Source organism: Strongylocentrotus purpuratus, unplaced genomic scaffold, assembly GCF_000002235.5.
Source record: "Strongylocentrotus purpuratus isolate Spur 01 unplaced genomic scaffold, Spur_5.0 spur5_scaffold_6, whole genome shotgun sequence".
In the NCBI taxonomy this organism is placed as follows: Eukaryota; Metazoa; Echinodermata; class Echinoidea; order Camarodonta; family Strongylocentrotidae; genus Strongylocentrotus; species Strongylocentrotus purpuratus.
In genome coordinates, this window is record NW_022145612.1 from 34,372,476 (window position 1) to 34,391,729 (window position 19,254).

The 19,254-nt window shown below is 38.8% G+C and overlaps 1 protein-coding gene across 1 annotated transcript in view; it reads right to left on the minus strand.

The window, feature by feature from the left end:
• Positions 1–7,650: 7,650 nt before the first annotated feature.
• Positions 7,651–19,254, minus strand: part of LOC100891046 (proline-rich receptor-like protein kinase PERK8) — a 42,529-nt gene continuing 30,925 nt past the window's right edge. The window contains exons 6-7 of the mRNA XM_030972755.1: positions 11,595–11,637; positions 7,651–10,760 (exon numbers count right to left, since the gene is read on the minus strand). Of these exons, the coding sequence (XP_030828615.1) occupies positions 10,621–10,760; positions 11,595–11,637 (183 nt within the window). The 3' untranslated portion in view covers positions 7,651–10,620. The remainder of the gene's footprint in view (positions 10,761–11,594; positions 11,638–19,254) is intronic.

Genomic DNA, 19,254 nt, shown 5'->3' on the forward strand with positions numbered 1-19,254 from the left:
GGGGAACTGAATTCAAACAAGGATTAAGAGTCGAGAATGGTACAACGAATCGTCTTCTTTCTTTAATGATTTAATGAAACGTCAGAGCTTCCGCGTTACGCGCAAAGCAGGGGGAACTTGATTCAAACAAGGTTTAAGAGTCGAGAACGGTACAACGAATCGTCTTCTTTCTCTAATAATTGAATGAGACGTCAAAGCTTCTGCGCTTCGCGCGGACGGGGGAAACCCCCTCCCTGCACCCGCGCGCTCTGTAAGTGATTCGCACGCTTCGTGTGCTCACTACCGCCCCCCTAAAATAAACTCTTTGCTACGCGCTTGAGAGGATAATAACCCAGTTAGCAAGCCCATGTGGGACCTATATGGGACCCTTATTCTCTGAAATGTTATCTTTATTGAGGGTGACTTGAAAAAGTTAACAACTTGGAAGGGAAGGGGTGCAACCTGTCACACGCTTCTACCTCTTGGTTGCTTTGATCCATTGCCGAAAATATTTTGGCACCTATCACCCCCCCCCCCCCCCAACCACGGATACAAATCGACACCGTTGGGTAGGGGTACTTGTCGAAATCCGAAACAGGATTGATAGTAGTCTTATAATCCCCACAGATTCGAATCGACTTGTCAGTCTTCGGTATTACAATAGGAGCATTATTTCTCAAGGCATAAGGTACAGGTCTTGCTTTATTGAAGTGGGGCTGTGGACATATTGTTTAGGTCATCCATTAGGAATTAAAAAAAAAAAAAAAAAAAAAAAAAATCAAAAGGGGGGGGGGGGGGTTCTCGAAAAACATACACATAACAAAAACTCAAGGGGGTAACCCCCCCCCCCGACCCGCGTACGCGCCTGTCTGCTACAATCAAGACGTCCGATATGATTTTGTCACCATACTGCACTTTGACTTGGGCTTGACCCAATAGAGGCAATGTCCCTGAGTAGGACTTGGATCTGTAAGTAGATTTATTCAGTCTTAAAGAAACCTAACCCCAAAGAATAAGTGTAGGTATTCTGAAAAGTGAGATGTATTCCTGCCCTTTGATGTACAATATTCCTTACGAAAATGTACAGGAGATATATAAATGAAGATATTCCTGGCATGATGTCATGCCTTTTAGCATGACATAGGCGCGCCATTTTCTTGAAAATGTGACGTACCAGTTGAAGTTGTACATGTATCATGCACCAAGCTTTAATTGGAAATATTTTTAAAATAAATAACGAAACCTTTACTTTTTGATGAGGACAAATCATAACTGAGAAGATAGAAATTATATTTGGTGAAAAATAAATAACAGGGGAACAAAATGTAACCCAATTCATTTATAAATACTACACTATAGTAGTTGACAAATCTATTTCATTTATGAGAAACCTTCAACCCTGAACAGCACCAACTTATTTATGCAATTTGCGTTCCGGCAATTGTAGTACAAAGGAATAAAACAGGTTAATGAAATGCTTCATCATCAACACAGGCCTGGGAAGGAAACATCCATAAATTTGAATACATTTACTTGATAAACGACTTCGCATAGTACGTCACGTTATCAAGAAAATTGGTAATAGATCTCTCAGAATAAGTAAAGTCATTTCGTGGGGTTCGGTTTCCTTTAATATGTGCTGCAATTTCTCATGATACATGTACAAGTCTGCTGGAATGACACTCATTGACGCACCAGTATCAACTTCCATGATTTACTGGTCTATCATTAATTTCAACAGTCGCCGTGAGTGCATCGTCCTTTGACTTCTCAGACACAGTGAACAACCCAAGGGTATGCATTTCACAATCACCTTCCTCTCGTAATTCAGAAACAACAAAATTGGTTGACTTACTCTTACATACTGCTGCTAGGTGTCCAACCTTTCCACAGTAATTACATTTGTACGACTTGTACTTACAAGTTAACGGAGGGTGGTAGCCATGTCCACATCGATAACAAGCTCCTTTCACCTTAGAATTGGTGTTGTGCGCTGGTTGTTTCTTTGCTCGAGAACTATATCTTTGGATCCCCTACCCCTAAGGATGATTCCTGCCAAGTTTGGCTAAAAATCTGACCATGCGTTTTTAGATAGAACATGAAAATGTAAAAGGTTTTCGGACGGACGGGAACGGCGGCAATAGCTGAGCTAAAACAAATAATGATTATGGAAGTATTTGGGTAATAAAAAAAGGGCAAGAAGGAGCAAATATTGGTACGTAATGGTGATTGGTGACCAACAGTGGCGTAATGCGGGGGGGGGGGGGGGTCGAGTTTCCCCCTCCTAAGCTTTAACGTTGCATTATATTATTAGAGAAAGAAGACGATTCGTTATACCGTTCTCGAAAATAATTCTCGTCTGAATTTAGTTTTTTCCCTCCCGCGCGAAGGGCCGAAAATGTTACGATTTATTAAATTATTAGAGAAAGAAGACGATTCGTTGTAGAGTTCTCGACTCTTAATCCTCGTCTGAATTCAGGTTCCCCCCCCCCCTCCTGCGCGAAGCGCGGAAGCTTTTACGATTCATTAAATTATTAGATAAAGAAGAAGATTCGTTGTACTGTTCTCGACTCTTAATCCTCGTCTGAATTCAGGTTCCCCCCTCCCGCGCGAAGCGCGGAAGCTTTTAATCTTCATTTAATCATTAGAGAAGAAGACGATTCGTGTACCATTCATTAAACGTTTCATTAAATCATTAAAGATTCGTATTACCGTTCTCGCCTCTGAATCCTCGGCTGAATTCAGTCCCCCCCCCCCCCCCCCCCCCCCCCCTCCTCTCCTGCGCGAGGCTTTGACGTTTTATTATTAGAGAAAGAAAACGATGCGTTGTACCGTTCTCTATACTCTTAATCCTTGTCTGAATTTCAAAGATGTTCTTTGTCTGCTCCTATTTCTTCCTACGTCCTCTTCCGATAAGGGGGGGGGGACCGCCCCCCCCCCCTCTGGCTACGCGCCTGTGGTCAGATAAACACATTTTGATACCTTGTCCGACCCCGCAAGCTCAGGGGTTTAAGGCAATAAATTACGGTCAGATAAGCATTCAGGGGCCCGGCCGCCTTAGGGCCCCTGGTGGGGTCGAGGCGGCGAAGCCGGCCCCGGAAGCATATGAGATGAGCATATTTTTTTTGTATACCTTATTATTTTGCGACACTGGCAGGTCACTATTTGGCGTGGGGTCCAGGTCCAAAAATCAGGGGTTTTAGGCATTAAATTACCGTCAGATGATCATCTAAGGGCCCGCCGTAGGGCCCTAGATGGAATCCAGGTGGCAAGGGGGATTTAGTTTTAGGGATTTTAGGCATTTAATCACGGTCAGATGAGCATATTTTGATGCCTCATTATTTTGTTAACACTGGCAGTTAACTATTCTCACTTTCTTGCTCTCATTCTATTTTATATTTCTTTAATATACTTTTTCAAGAAAAGTGGGGGGGGGGCTCGAGGCTCTCGATCCCCGCCGTACCTTGGGCCCTGACATGTAGGAATTTCAAGAATCATATTTTTTCCCTGGCTGTAAATTTAGAAATTTGTCATTTTCCAACAAACACATACAAACGTTTAATTTACTAAAAAGTGAGGAAAAATTTCGGAAATTATGTCATTTCAGCATTATTTGTAATCCACCGTTGTGGAATTAGAAATAAACCACGTTTGAATTTGATTTCTCCCAACCCCCCCCCCCTCTATCAGTACGCCATTATCTCCTCTTTTCCTTTTTTTTTTTCTTTCCCTTTCCTTCCTTCTCTCTTATTTTTTTGATTGGGGGGTGGGGGGGGGGGGGGTTAACAGCCTGGGAGGCAAGGCCCTTTCGCCCCCGATCTCCTTCCCCTTTTTCTTTTCTTCTTCCTCTTCTTTCTTTCCCTTTTTCTCCTTTTCACCTTTCCCTTCTTTTCCTTTCTTCTCTTTTTATTTTGCGGGGGGGGGGGGCAAGGCCCGCTCGCTCCCCCCCCCCCTGGATCCGCGCCTGCCCCCCCCCCCCCACCTCCCTTCGGCAATAATCGGGCAAAAAGTCACAATTTTGGGCCGAAAGGTAAATAGAAGTTAAAGAAATAAAAAAAAAAGTAGCGCTGAAATAACGGCTGCAGAGAATCCTTCGTTTGTTTTTTTCGATAAGCCTATAGGCCTATAAAACCATTCAAAGGCGGCGGAGCGACTTCCAAAATGTGGGGGGGGGGGGGGGCACCATAAAAAAGGGCACCTACAAAGGGAAATTTTAGACATAATTTGATTACATTATCAGGGATGATTTCAATATTTTTTGTTTCTCTCTATACATCGTATCAAATATTGCTTAAGCATCCTACCTTGCAGTTGAGTGTGATGGTCGAAAAAATCATTTGCGATCGAGCAAAGCGAGCAAGGAAAAAAAAAGATTTGTGAGGTCGCAGTGCGAAAAAACTACATCTTATAAAGAGGAAAACCCCAATCCTCATCGGGTTATAAATAAGCACATTCTCATAACAGCAGACTGAAAAGACCTTTGATAAGTAACATAGTTATAACATGTATAAATGTGAGCAAGCTTTGGGATATATTGCTCTTATAGTCGCTTGAAATTAGGGGCACGTTTAATGATGAGAGGAAAAGGGGACACTTATCGAAGGGATAAGACACTTATTAGAAAATAAAAGGAGCACATGTCAGAGTACAAAGGGTAATTATCAGAGGTAAAAATGGGGCTCTCACCACGGATGAAAAAGGCAATTATGAGAAAGAAAAAATCGGCATTTGACGACTTAAAAGATGCAGCCATCAGATTTTGATAGGGGCATTTATGAAAAAGGGATAGGGGCACGTATCATTGTTAAAAAGGATAATTATCAGAGGTGAAAAGGGACACTTATCGCATCTGAAAAGGAGCAAGGCCTACAGTGTATATGAAAGGAGGCACTTATGAGAATGAAAAAGGGGTACTAATATAAAGGGAAATGTGCATTTGTTGAAAGAAAAGGGGCACCGATCAGATTTTGAAAGGGGGCTTATTGAAAAGGTGAAGAGGCACTTATATGAAGGAAAAAGAGCATTTATTAGGAAGGAAAAGGGGCACGTGTCAAGATAAAAGGGGCTGTTATTAGAGATGAAAAGAGCACTTATCAGGAGGAAAAGGGGCACTTGTCAAAATGAATTGAATTGAATTGAATTTCTTTATTGTCATGCACAAAATAAAATGAAGGCATAAAAATCGTCTTACAACTCACACTTGTATAAAATATAACAATACATTAACATATCATAGACATTAACTACAAATAACATAAATAACATAACAATGTAATATAATTTAACCTCTCTGTTGAGAGCCAGGGGATTTATTTGAATTTGTACTCCCCTGGCTCCCAACAGACAATACTAACTTAAATAAATAGCAGAAAATGTACATGACAACAATCAATGTCATTTAACATATAAATAGAACAAGTCACAGCAAAGATCTAAAATCAATTATTATTGTTAAAAATTCCAGATAAAAACTGTTTATTTTGGGTAGCAGACATAAACTAAATGTACATCATACTGGATGGCAAGGAGGAAAGACAAGAGAGAAAACGAGAGAGAGTGGAAAAGAGGAACAGTTCAGTGTGAGATGATGCATATACAATTTTATTCAAAACATTGCTTTGTAACAGACATTATTTATATTGCACCTGTGCTTAGAACTGTTACATATATGAAACACTGCTATGCATGCCAAGAAATACAAATACAACTGTATGCTAGTACATGTACATTTAGATGGTAGATACACTGTACAGTTGAAAAGAAGAAAATTGATGTCAGATAGAAGAGGCTGGAAGAGAGACAAGAAGGAAAGAAGAAGAAAGAAGAAAGAAAGAAAAGTGGAGAACAGGAAAGAGTGGAAAGAAAGGAAAAGGAGGAAAAGTGAAGTGTGAGATATTGAAAATATTGTTGAATTGAATTGACGAGTCCACATGTCACTTACAAACTACCAACCACCCCAACCATAACAGCAGGGAGGACCCCCTCCCCCTTGACCTTATACAAGCCGACCCATCTTCTCATCTTCACCCCCTGTACTTCCAGGATATGAAGAGAGAGGGAGAGATATATGTAGGATAGAGAGAGGGCAGAAGAAGACAGAGGAGAGAGATAAACTGAGTATCTCTCAGAATTTAATAGGGTCATTTACCAAACATGAAAAGAGGCACTAATATGAGAATGAAAAAGGACTATTTTTATCGGTGAAAAGGGCCATTTATTCTCAAGAGAAGGATTCTTTTTTTAATTGGGGGCATGTATCATAAGGAAAAGGGGCACTTATTATAAAGGAAAGGGGCACATGTGAAAAAATAAGGTGCGCTTATCCGAGTAAAAAGGAGTAGTTATTAAAAGGGAAAGGGGCACTTCTTACAAAGGAAAAGGGGCAATTGTCAAAGTAAACGGGGCACCTCTAAGATTTGAATAGGGCAATTATCAGAGGTGAAAGGGGCGCTTAACAAAAGTGAAAAGGGGCGCTTCTCGTACCCGAAAAGGGACACTACTAGAGATTAAAAAGAGCACTTATGAGAATATTGCAAAGGAAACTGGGAACTTGCCAGGGAAATGAGGTACGTTACAAAATAAAAGGGGCACATATCAGAGGTAGAAAGGGGAGGGGGCACTTTTTAAGTAAAAAGGGGTGCTTCTTACAAAGTTCAAGGGGCACTTTTGGGGTTCTTGAAAAAGTGGGGGCACTGTGCCCCCTGCCCCCATTTCTTTTTTGTAACTGCTTATTCAAATTCACATCATCACAAAATGGAATTCTTGCATCATCATTTATCAAAGCTTATATATCCCAGTCATGTCTGCAAGTGATGATAACATTTTCACCATTTTACCAAAATCAGGCACAAATGGATGTTGACACCCCATTTTCAAAAAGATGCTGCCTCGGTGAAGCATGTATAGACGAATGCAGTTAAAATACAGAATGTATCATTTGAAAGCATATTCCTTTTTCTTTATACTGCTCACATTTTTTTTTACAACTGGTAGTTAGTTATTGTTGTTTTTTCTTCTTCTGGGATACGCTCTCTATTCGTATTCATTATATTCACTTCGTAATGCTTGGTTGCAACCAAAAGCAACTTTAGACAAGTCCTTGGGACAGGCATCTCTCATGCTGTATCAGAGTAAACATTTATTCACAATAATGGCACTCTGCCTGTACCTGTTATAGACTATAATTTTTATTATTATCAATGTTCATGACTGCATATATTTCTATTCATAATGATTAATTTTTACTTGTTTAGTACAAAATGGTATACTACCATTTAAGGTTTTTTGCAATCCAAACTAATGTAAATTAATATCAGCATCTTCTTAAGATCCCCAAGACACGAGTAGTCTGTGGTGAAAGGGCCTTTTCAGCTGCAGCACCTTCTCTGTGGAATAATTTACCATTTAATTTGAGAATCATAACTTCCTTAGCAGTTAGAGACCTTTAAATCCAAGCTGAAATCTTATCTTTTTTTAACAATACCTGTACTTGGCACTATGACACTCATCCAAACTCTCTCATTCTGTCTATTTTTCTTGTGCGCCTTGGAATAGAATTGTCTAGATAGACGGCACTATATAAATGCCTATTATTATTATTTTGTATGTATAACTTATGTTACTTGTTATTTCTATATTTTTATTGCAAATTATACACAATTCAACATTATGTTATGATGCATGATTTTTCATTATTTAATTAATATGGTACATTTTGAATTTAATTAACTGTTTACTACCATACTTGCATGTCTCTTTGATTTGGGGTGAGCGTTTGTCCATTAAGGATACACCAAAATAATTGGGGCGGTGCAATTAATTCACTTGAAGGACAAAATGTCTAAATCAATCTTTAAAATAAATTAATATAAACCAGTACTGTACACTTATTGCACTCCAAATTAACAGTCCAAATTAAAGACACATAATTGACTAAAGTATTACAAAATTTACAGTTCAAACGAGCAGTACGTAAGTGATCCCATTCTTATAAAATTTGATGTTGAATATAAAGATAAATTATAAATCAATTCTTTTTTTAAACACGTAAAAATGAGATCTAAATACATTACAAATAGATCACCTTGCTGGTCAAACTGCACATCACAAATAACTCTTGCCTGTTTTAGGGGTGATTTCAAATTTCTCAGAGGGCTGTAGCACCCAGGAATACAAAGACGCATTTAAATTTGCCTTCCTCTCACAAAAGGCCAATTTCATGAAATTGCGATAAAAGTTCATGAAGAAATCAATGGAACTCTATTGTAAGCAGTAGTGGCTCTAAGAGGGTACCAGGGTGCCCCCTCCCCCTCCCCCAAACAAACAAATACAAATTGTGAGGCATGTACATAATTAATGCACAAACCCCCAAGCTTCATCCCCCAACCATTCTTCTAGACCCACTCCTGATTATAAGTTCTTCTACTACATCCTCAAGATTAATTTATCTCCTGAATAAGGAATGAATGTGTAGATGTAACCTGCCAAAATCATCTCTGTAACGTTAGTTATCCTTTAAACCTTGTGATACACATTCATTGAGTAGCAGTATAGAAATCATGTATCATCTATACAGCAGTGTTGGCTTTTTATGTGGACACAAATATAAAACAAAGATTTACAGGAGTGAAATATGTACACAGTAATTTCTCAGTTTGATAACATGCATGTAACCAAAATTGATCAAACCTTGGGGAACCATATAAATTCAAATCAACTTAGGAATACATTGTCACTTTTACAAGTTAACACACAATGTACCTTTTGAACACAAACATATACATGTATGCTAAGCAGCTAATGATCCTTTGAAATACCAGTCATAACGTATTTAGTACATTCAGAGGATGCCCACTCAGTACCTGAGTCCAGATAGTTACACAGCCCTGGGTGACAACAGCAATAATAATAATATAAGACAATGACAATATCATAAGACTACAACACTAATATAGGTGTACATGTATTATAAAACACAGATGGAATGTTAATATTTGGCAACTAGTACAAACAGTACACTAAATGGAAGACGCTTAATAGTCAGAACAATATGAATACATTATTCATGAGCACTAGAAATAAAATGTAAAACTATACCAGTACATTGTTCCGTGCACACTTCTATGAAGCACAACTAGTGCTGCATTACCAGGTATACCTAATGCACTTCATTATCACAAATAACCTTGATTCTACAAAGGTGTAAAAAACAACAATAAAAAAAAGATGTGTCTATTCAGATTTGGTAAATGAAATACAAATATTTGCTTCAGTATACATATACATCACTTCAATTAACATGGCGTGAAAATGAATTGTTATTTCAAGACAAATTGATTGGTTTCAATTAGATATATTCAATGATTGTAATTGGAAGAATTTCCAAGAATCCAAAGGCTAGAGGGAGGCACTTTTATATACAAAACTGTCATTCAGATATGTTGAATTTCTTGTTTTATTTTGGGCGTGACTAGGGCATAGATGTTTTCCATCTATTCACCTATACATGTATGAATTTTTAAAAGAAACTCATTCAGGGTGTTTTTACAGGAGATCCGGAAGGTAACGCTAATACCTACCCTTTATGACAAAATTCAACCCCTGTAGAAATGGGTTGGATCTACAGATACACAATTAACTTTTTATTTCTGCATCTAAAGCAATTTAACAGGAGCACTGCATGTCTGGAAAGTGGTTGTTGTATGGGAGCAGCACAAATTATTGTTACCCATGCAATCATTTTAGCTGTAAAATAAAAAGTTGTATTTTGCACGCTACTTTGAATACGAAACCAGAGCAGGCAACATATGCCATATTGCCCTCTTCCAGGTTTTCTCCGTACACTACTGTACTAAATCAGAGGGCAACATACCGGTATGCCATATTCCACTCTTTCTTGTCAGTACGCATTTATCAAAGTGCAAACGCGCAGTATTGTGTACGTGTTACAGTGTACGCACAGTAAAAATGTACGTCACAATGTCATTTTCATACATTTTCATCTCTGGACAAGAGTAAGGGAAATACAAGCACACATGGTGAGTAAAAATCATGCTTGATACCAAAGTTGTATATCATTTGTAAAAAAAAATGCCTTGTATAGGTTACAATAATTATATTGACGCGCTAAGACCATATTGTCCTCGTCTTCGACTCGGGGCAATATGATCTTAGCTTGGTCAATATGTCTGATGTACCCCTCAAGCCCAGTCAATATAATATAAATGTTTTGTGGCATGTGACCTTAGAGGGTAACATTAATGGAACGTTTCAACAGAGCTGAGACAATATCGTAACAGCAAAAATCCACCTCTGAAGACAGTACGATTTAGTTATAATCAGATAATAATGTATTTCTACAGAAGCACGTCCTGAAAATAATAGGAAAAACAGAGAAAGTAACAAGAAGACGCAGTATATTGATATCCTGTAGAAACATGTCAAATGTGCTCAATCTACACCATAGCAGTACATTTAGCTTGTTTGTCTATGATGTATGTACCGGTACATATCTCTGCAAATGAAGTTGTTTTCCATCTAGCTGTAGATGAACTTGTTTCTAATGTAACTTTTAATTAAGTCATTTTCTATTCAGCTGTAGAAATCGTTTTCCATCAAGTTGTCGATATCAGAATTTACCACCTAGCTGTAGTAGCCATTGATGAGATAATCCACCTTTGAGTATTTCCTTCGCTGGTAGCCTTCACACCATCTCTTCCCGACCACAACCATCATTGCCAGCAAGAAGATGATTCCAAAACACAGGGTCACAATCAGAATGCCTGCAAATCAAGGACACATTAAATGTACTCTAGGTGGCTTCATGCTGGTTACAAAGGAGTGTAAATCTAATATTATAAAATATCTTTCAATCAGGAATCAACACTATAGTATCACTGTATACAGGCGCCCGGGACAAACATACTCCAGACTCCAAAAATCGAATGATTTTCACATAAAGTGTATGCATACCGACTCTAAAAAGTTCAGTCCAGAATCCCTTCCCCAAAAGCCCTGCTTACCCTGCTTAAAGAGAAGGTTGAGTTCTGGGAAGAGGTGAAAAATAATTTGTGAGCGTTATCATTCTTATTATGCAAGTGTGGAAGAACATCAGATAAGACATGTTCCATGAAAAACATGGCTTTCAAATGCCTTCATATTCTAAAGAAGTCATGTACATCGTAAAACTCGGGGGGTAGGTTTTTTACGCCTCGTGTTCGTGTAGTCCCGTATACATCTTTCTGTGTACAGTGTTTGTAACTTTACCAAGACTAGGCCAATTTCTTATCATTCTGATGATTACAGAACCTTGCAATACACACAAATTCTTATATGCTAGATGATCAACTTTTTCTGGTCGATTCCACACCGTTTCTTTCACAATGCAATCGCATGACCAGAACTCAACTTCATCTTTAATTGCTCTAGATAACACATTCATCATCATCAGCTGCAGGTAAAATACTGGAACCCCCCAGCATCAACCACAACAACAATGAAATATATTGTTCATGACATCATTGAGAGCATCTGACTGTGAGTCAAACTCTTGTTTGTATGGCCTTTTCCAAATTGAAATAAAAGAAAAATTTCACTGATCACCAGAGGTAACTTACCAGTCTGTGTCACCGTGGTTCTATTTATGTTGTCATGTTTTATCTGTAGGAAGTGTAGAAATATCAGGATAACAAATCAACAACAAATCAATGCAAAGCGTAGCATCTCCTCACTAGGTACAAATGATCTATATTTAGCAATTTTTGCATATTTAATGAGCTGTGACCTTTGGCGTACATACTCAACAACATTACTTACATTATTTTTAATGAAACCACATTTTTGCATATATAATTAATTACGTATTTTCGCATATTAAATGCGCTATAACCTTTGACCATTGACCTACATACTCCAAAATCAAACTTAGGCTGTACTTTGATACCATGTACCTTCATATCAAATTTCATTTAAATCCGTCCAACACTACTAAAGTTATTGAACGGAAAACAGATTTACTAGGGCTGACGTCCTTGGAAAATGTATGTGATAAATATAAGGTGAGGGTGATAAATGACAAGTCGTATTGCCCTGAATTAGCATTCAATATTACTATTATTAACCACATCAGACATCTAGAGCAAACAAGAAACTCTTACTATCTTATACTCTTAAATCATGTAAAATACAGTAACCTACACTGCACAGGGTTTCCCAGCATGAAAAGTTACAAAAACATTGTCAAACCAGCAGTGCGCATCCTATGCTTGACAACATTTTCAATTCACTTCAAACAGTGTGATCATTACGTCACGATAGAGTGCGCGCAAAGTGCACAGATTCTCATACGCGTAATAGATGCGCAATGAAAATTAAAAAATACCGGGATGTTGGCTCAACATTATTGCCCGCTAATTTAACATGCATTTTGCCATCGACTTTTCTGATCGGGCAATAATATTTGTTCATTGGTTAACTGTGTATTGTTTTTGTCCGGCAAATTAATCCCTGTGACTTCGCTGAGCAGTCAGTCAATAATATGTTCTCGCCCGCAGGTTTGTTGGCTTATCAATTAAAATTTGAGGGCAATAACATTTAACAAGGGAAACGCTTTCGGCGGTCTCGCCTGCATAACGCAATTCAATATGATAAACCAGAACGTCAATGACGCAGCGCTCATCCGCATCTCACAACAACAAATATCGTAAATTTTATGTGGTACACTTTTGAACTGGTCAAAAAATTGAAATTTGATGCCCTGGAAGGGACATAATTTCATTTCATTTGCATAAAGTACCATAAATAATCAATGGAGCAAAATCTCACAATTCTGTGTAGAAGTTTATTGTTCCAAATTTAGCTCTACCAGATAAGGCAAAATCGGTCAAGAAATGAGGGAATAGAAGCAATTTTTGTTATTTTTGGAATAAATTTGCATAAATTACCATAATTAATTAATGGAGAACAATTTCAAAATTCTGTGTAGAAGTTTAGTGTACCAAAGTTAGCTCTACGATATAAAGCAAACCAAATCAAAATCGGACGAGAAATGAAGGAGAAGAAGCCTTTTTTGTGATTTCGAATAAATTTGCATAAATTAGCATAGATAATGAATTTCACGATTCTGTGTAGAAATTTTAAATTCCCTCCTAGCCCTATCATATGAAACAATCAGAATCAAAATCGGTTGAAAAATAACGAAGAAGAAGCATTTTGAAAATCTTAATATTGATGCCACAACAAAGTCTAAGTTTGTTGACCTTAAATGGCCTTTGACCTTAACTTAGTGACCTGAAATTCTACTCACATGATTGGGGAGACTTGATAACCCTATAGTCCAAGTTTCATTGACTAAGAACTTATACTCTCAAAATTATATCAAAAATTCAAAAACTTAACCTTAGGTTAAGTTTTTGATGATGATGCTACAACATAGTCCAAGTCTGTTGACCTGAAATGACCTTTGACCTTGACTTTGTGATCTGAAATTCTACTCACATGATTGGGGATACTTGATTACCCTACAGTCAAAGTTTAATTGACTAAGAACTTATACTTTAAAAATTATACCAAAAATTCAAAAACTTAACCTTAGGTTAAGTTTTTGATGTTGACGCCGTCGCCGTCGCCGTCGCCGTCACCGGAAAAGCGGCGCCTATGTCTCGCTTTTTGCTACGCAGGCGAGACAAAAATTGCCCTGCTCAGATATCTGATACGGTTAATAATGATTATTATCATCATCATCATCATTATTATTGTTATTATTATTATTACTATCATTACTATCATTACTATCATTATACTAATATCGAGTCATGGGTTAATCATTAGAGTTGAATTTTCATAGCTGAGTCCCTTAACCTTTTATTTGCCACGAGTGCTAACTGGCGCAATCAAAGGCATGCCATGAGTGCTCATGTGCACAAACATTACCGGTAATCATCTATACTTAAAAGGATTTGCACTGTGCATTAAAGGGATAGTTGAGTTCTGTTTTCAGACCGCAAATGCCTTCAAAGTGCATGGTTATTCCTCTTATTCTTATCTATGACATTTCTAGTGCCCTTTTAGGACCTAGAATTGCTATGAAGGTAATTTTAGACCCCAAAATATGTCAAAATCAGCCAATACGATCATACCAATTCAGCTCTACTAAAATAAAATATGGTGACCGTTAATAAATAAATTAATTAATAATAACAATACATGGGCCAGCTGGTTGTGTGTACTATAACCAACACGAAAAAGCCACACAAAAAAGCCAACATCGGCATTGGCTGAAATACAACGTAAAAGGCGCTATTTCGTTTTTTCAACGGCTTTTTCAAATTATTGAATATTTGTGGTGGTACACAAATATTAGAAATTGTTATATTTAATGATATTGTAACGAAATTTGATTACAAGTGTTTAATTCAGACTGCTCTCGTTCAGTTCTCGCTCAATATCTCTCTCACTCGAGCTCATGCGTGTATGCAATATAAATTCAACAGAAGAAATGGAGTATTCGTGAGTTTCAGTTCCATTCGATGTTTATTACTTCAAATAATGACAACTTGGTATACAGTCAGGTGCAGTGAATTACGAAAAAACGGCAGAAAGGAGTACGAGGAGAAGTCTCAAGAAGTCAGTCCGAAGTCTCTCTAAGCTAGAAGTCTGAAGTCCGAACTCTCGAGATTTTAGAATCCCTGGCTTTATATAGGGAGCTGTTTTGTAGCAGCAAGGACACAACCCGACCTCGAGCTAAAGGGCAGAGTCTGTCCTCAAACTGAGGACAAAGTCTGGCCTCCGCTCGGGGTCAGTCGGAGGCCGCACGCGACTGAGTATCTGTCCTTGCCGTTACGTAAGACGAGGACAGATTCTCTAGACGAGCGTGGCCCTGGGCTTACGCAATCGAACTGCAAGAATTACTCGAGGACGAAAAACAACGTCGTAAATCTACCGAAGGACAAGTTTGACTTGCACAGCAAGCAATAATATTATAGCGAAATAATAATGGACTATGCACATGATACAGACATATATCTAAATTCGTAACACTATTCCCCCTCTCCTTAAAAAGTCACTGTCCTCAGTGATTGATAAAAAAAATAGAATTACAGTCATGTTAAACCAAAAAATTTGCACTACAATGTATATAAAGAATTTAAAGGAAAAAAAATCCTGACATATCGTGTAATGAAGCGAATGAGGGATAGCAAACATCAAATCTGGATCTGAAAACTTGGTCAAAATAAAAGCACGTTGCAAAAGTTGCCTAATTAGCACTTTAACAGACGACATGTGTAAATTTCAAAACGGCATATATGTTTGTCTACCCATACGTAACATTGTGATAGAAACCAGCACAGTCTTAATCGCTTGGTACAGTGTAATCTAGTTTTCAAAAGTTTTGGTGAGTTTGACATAAGATTCGGGGTCATGAAGCCACGACCTTATAAAGTAAAACGAAAATCTATATAAGACATAAAAAAGTATCCTTTACAGGCTACTATAATACAACGCAAGTAACTGTCGAAAAGTCGAGGAGAACTAATATAATACTAGAAATACAACGTCAAAGCAGACCTAATTATTTACATAATCGTTCAGGTTGCAATAAGATATATGGAATTGAAAACAACAAATAGCAAAAACAAAAGCTACTGAAATGCTGTAAAATTATTGACAATTAACCGCCTCGTACACTGACATCTTTTTTTTTTAGTCAAGATTTGCTGAAGCAGCAGAATGAAAGCCGCTTCAACAGTATCATTTTTTTTTTTTGGCGAAGCAAATCCAGTGGCCACGTGTCCGATTTTTTTTTTTTTTTTTTTTTTTTTTTTTTTTTCCCACTCTTGGTCAGCAGAAATGCAGCACGCGATCCGAAAAAACGCGATCATTGTGATTACGCATCACCATGCCTCTAGCAGCAATATGACAGCTTCGGATCTCAAGACAGGCCGAACAGAATATCAGTGAACGAGGGGTACTAAACTCAACACACAAAAATACGTTCCCAAGAAAACGGCTACGCGGCCGCTAACGAATTGAGTTTCAACTATATGCACAAAAATCGATTAAAAGATTAAAACATCCAAATATGTAACAGAAAAATAAAGAAGACATAGTGATAGGGAAATAGATGGAGAGAGGAACAAGAGAAGAAAGATAATTATAAGGATCGAGAGGTATAAAGGGAGGCATATTGTTGCCGAGGGCTAGAAATAAGGAGAGGTAATAGAATGCAAATGCAATATACAATTGATAACATGTACAAAATAGATTCAAAACAACAGTTTCAACAATGAAACAAAGTTCGGTAAAAGAATCGCGCAATCTTCATTCGGACAACAGAGTTCTCTATCAAAGTCTCCTCGATCTATGATCAAATAGTCCCAGTTTATCTTGAAATGTTAGAATAAATGTCCAGATCTGTCGACGAGGACCGATGTCTTGTCCTGCTGATTTAAGCTTAAGCGAGAGTGACTCTGTGTAGGAATCCTGGCTTCACATTGATATTCCATTATATTCGGGAAATTTGTAATGATAATTCTGCTTCCATAAACATGATAAAGCTCGTGGTTGTGTAAACTCGCCTCTATACTGAATTCAGATAACTCAATCAGAAATAAGAATATTTTTAGGATATTCCATAAGGATCACGTAACAGCATTGACTCAGCATGTCGACTTCGCAATATTCCCAACACATGACAAATTGACAATCAAGTATCTACGGCGGGTCCTCCACTTCTACATGGCGCAATATCATGGACATGAATGATTGACGTTGCTCCGATATCTTCGAGGTTGTCCCGTGATTTCCAAACTGATATAATGATTTCTCATTCTCTCCGACGCATACACAAAAATTCGCCAACAAAACTAATACGATGCCGAGATCTCTAACGCTATCCAAATGATGACTCTCTGCCTCCGTTTTCCACACCGATGCTCTCGACAAATAAAATGAACAAAAATAAATTGGCCCTACACATACGAAACTATTGCTACTAAATAAATGGCCATGCACTGCGTCCTCTTGTTGCCATTGCTGTGCTCCCCTTCTGAGGCTGGCACCCAATGCAGCAACCGTCAAAAATAAATAAAAAAGGCACTCGGTTTCCCTTTGAAATCGTCGACTGGTCATGCAGTATATTTCCTCGTATCTATGATAAATCCTGAAGTACGAACGCTTCCTTTTTCGTGAACGAAGAGCAGGTACATGTTAAACACATTATACAATTGGCTCAACACACCAATTTCAAAATAAATGACCATGTCATGCTGGACGCCTTAATAGGTTGAATGATTAATCTCCATCGAACAACAGAAGAAGAAGAAAAGGGACAGAGAGTGAAACATTTGATGAAAATAATCCGGAACAGTAATATCCAAATAAATAGCACAGTTTAGAGACTAATTATGGAGAGGGCCGAGGAGCTGTCAACAAATCCTGCAAGATAAACGATGCTTTGTGAATCTTCTCCTGCCTTAATTGGATGAGTCCCGACAAATGGTTCACACCTTTCACGATGTCCAGTTGGACATGCTCCGTAAAAGTACGGGCCTCGCCGCTGTTCAGTTCGGTTTGGTGGCAAAGCTGCTCCACCGAATGTTGCAGTGATTTCACCTCCTCCCGAAGCGAGCTCACCTCGGTGGAGAATCTCCTCTCCATGGCTGCCATGGCGACCAGGACCCTGTCGACATCACTGCTAGATCGGGGCTCCTCCTTCTGGCGCTTCCTCCCTGCCGTCCCTGGCGTGGTGTCTCTTGGTAGGGGCGTGTGGGTGAAGATGAACCCCTGGGTAGCTGTCTTGAATTCATCATTCGGCAACTTGCGGATGGCCTCATCACCCGCCGCCGATACCGGAGAGTAGGGCCTCTCATCGACAATGGGTGTCGATGGAGATGCAAACCCGCTGTCCATATTCCCATCACAGTTATTCATCCCCATTGTCAAATATGAAGGGTGGTAAGCCATTGTAGAAATATAGGAGTGAATAGCAGGCGTCTCATCCTGTTGAAGTTATTGGCATGGAATGACGAGATATTCCAAAACCGATGATGGCCAGATCCGTTGTTTATAAACTAAGCCGGACGGGCGGTCTTGGCCTTCGGCCGCTCCTCCTCAGTTCGATGCCGTCCTTGGGATTAGTCTGTGTTCCAGCCTGTCGTTGATTCCTAGTAGTAAACACATTTCGTGCATGTTGGGATAGTTCTCGGGCCCATGATGGCACGTTGGCTGAAAGGAAGGGTTTGAGTCTATCATGATGAAGAATCGTTGTTTTTCCTCTCGGGCTACTGCGAATTTCAAATATTAATTCACTTAGCTTTCTCGTGATTACACAGGGGCCTATCCATCGTGCACTTTTAAGTTTAGGAGATAGGCCCTTGTGCCTAGTGGAGTCTAGACGGTAGACTAGGTCGCCGACTTCATAGTTGTTGACTGATGTACGCAAATCATAATTGCGCTTTTGCCTACACGTACTTCTCCCAATGTTGTCACGAGCTAGCTTCCATGATTGTTTCATTGTTTTGGCCATCCGGTTAGCATATCCTCCGATATCACTCGGTTCCTCGTCAATCGGGTCGATGTCGAGTGAAAACTTTAACGGTGTCCGTACTTCACGACCTAGCATGAGGAAATTAGGAGAAAATCCTATAGTTTCGTGTGTAGAACTTCTGTACCCCGCCGTCAAAAGTGGTAAATTCTTGTCCCAGTCTTTTTGGTTTTTATCCACGAAAGATGAGATCATATTGGCAAGAGTCAGATTGAATCTTTCAATCATTCCATTTGAGGAGGGGTGGTATGGATTTGTTCTTGTCTTGGTAATTCCGAGTAATTTGCAGACGTCCTGAAATAGGTTAGATTCGAATGTCCTGCCTTGGTCAGAATGAAGCTCTAAGGGCGTTCCAAATCGAGATATGAATTCATTAACAAGTTTCTCGGCTACTGTCTCGGCGGTCTGGTCTGGGATGGCGTATGCCTCAATCCATTTAGTGAAAGTGTCACCTACAACCATGACGTATCTATTTCCATTGTCACTAACTGGAAGGGGGCCCATAATGTCAATTGCAATTCGATCCATGGGGTGCCCGACATTATATTCTCCCAGTGGTGCCCTTGGCTTTGATGTTGGTCGTTTCCTAGCACCACATATTACGCAATTTGCTATGAATAGGCGGACTGCTTCGTTCATATTGAGCCAAAAAAAACTGCGTGATATTCTACTTAATGTCTTTTTAGCTCCCAAATGTCCAGCGAAAATTGAGGCATGATTAGCTTCAATCACAC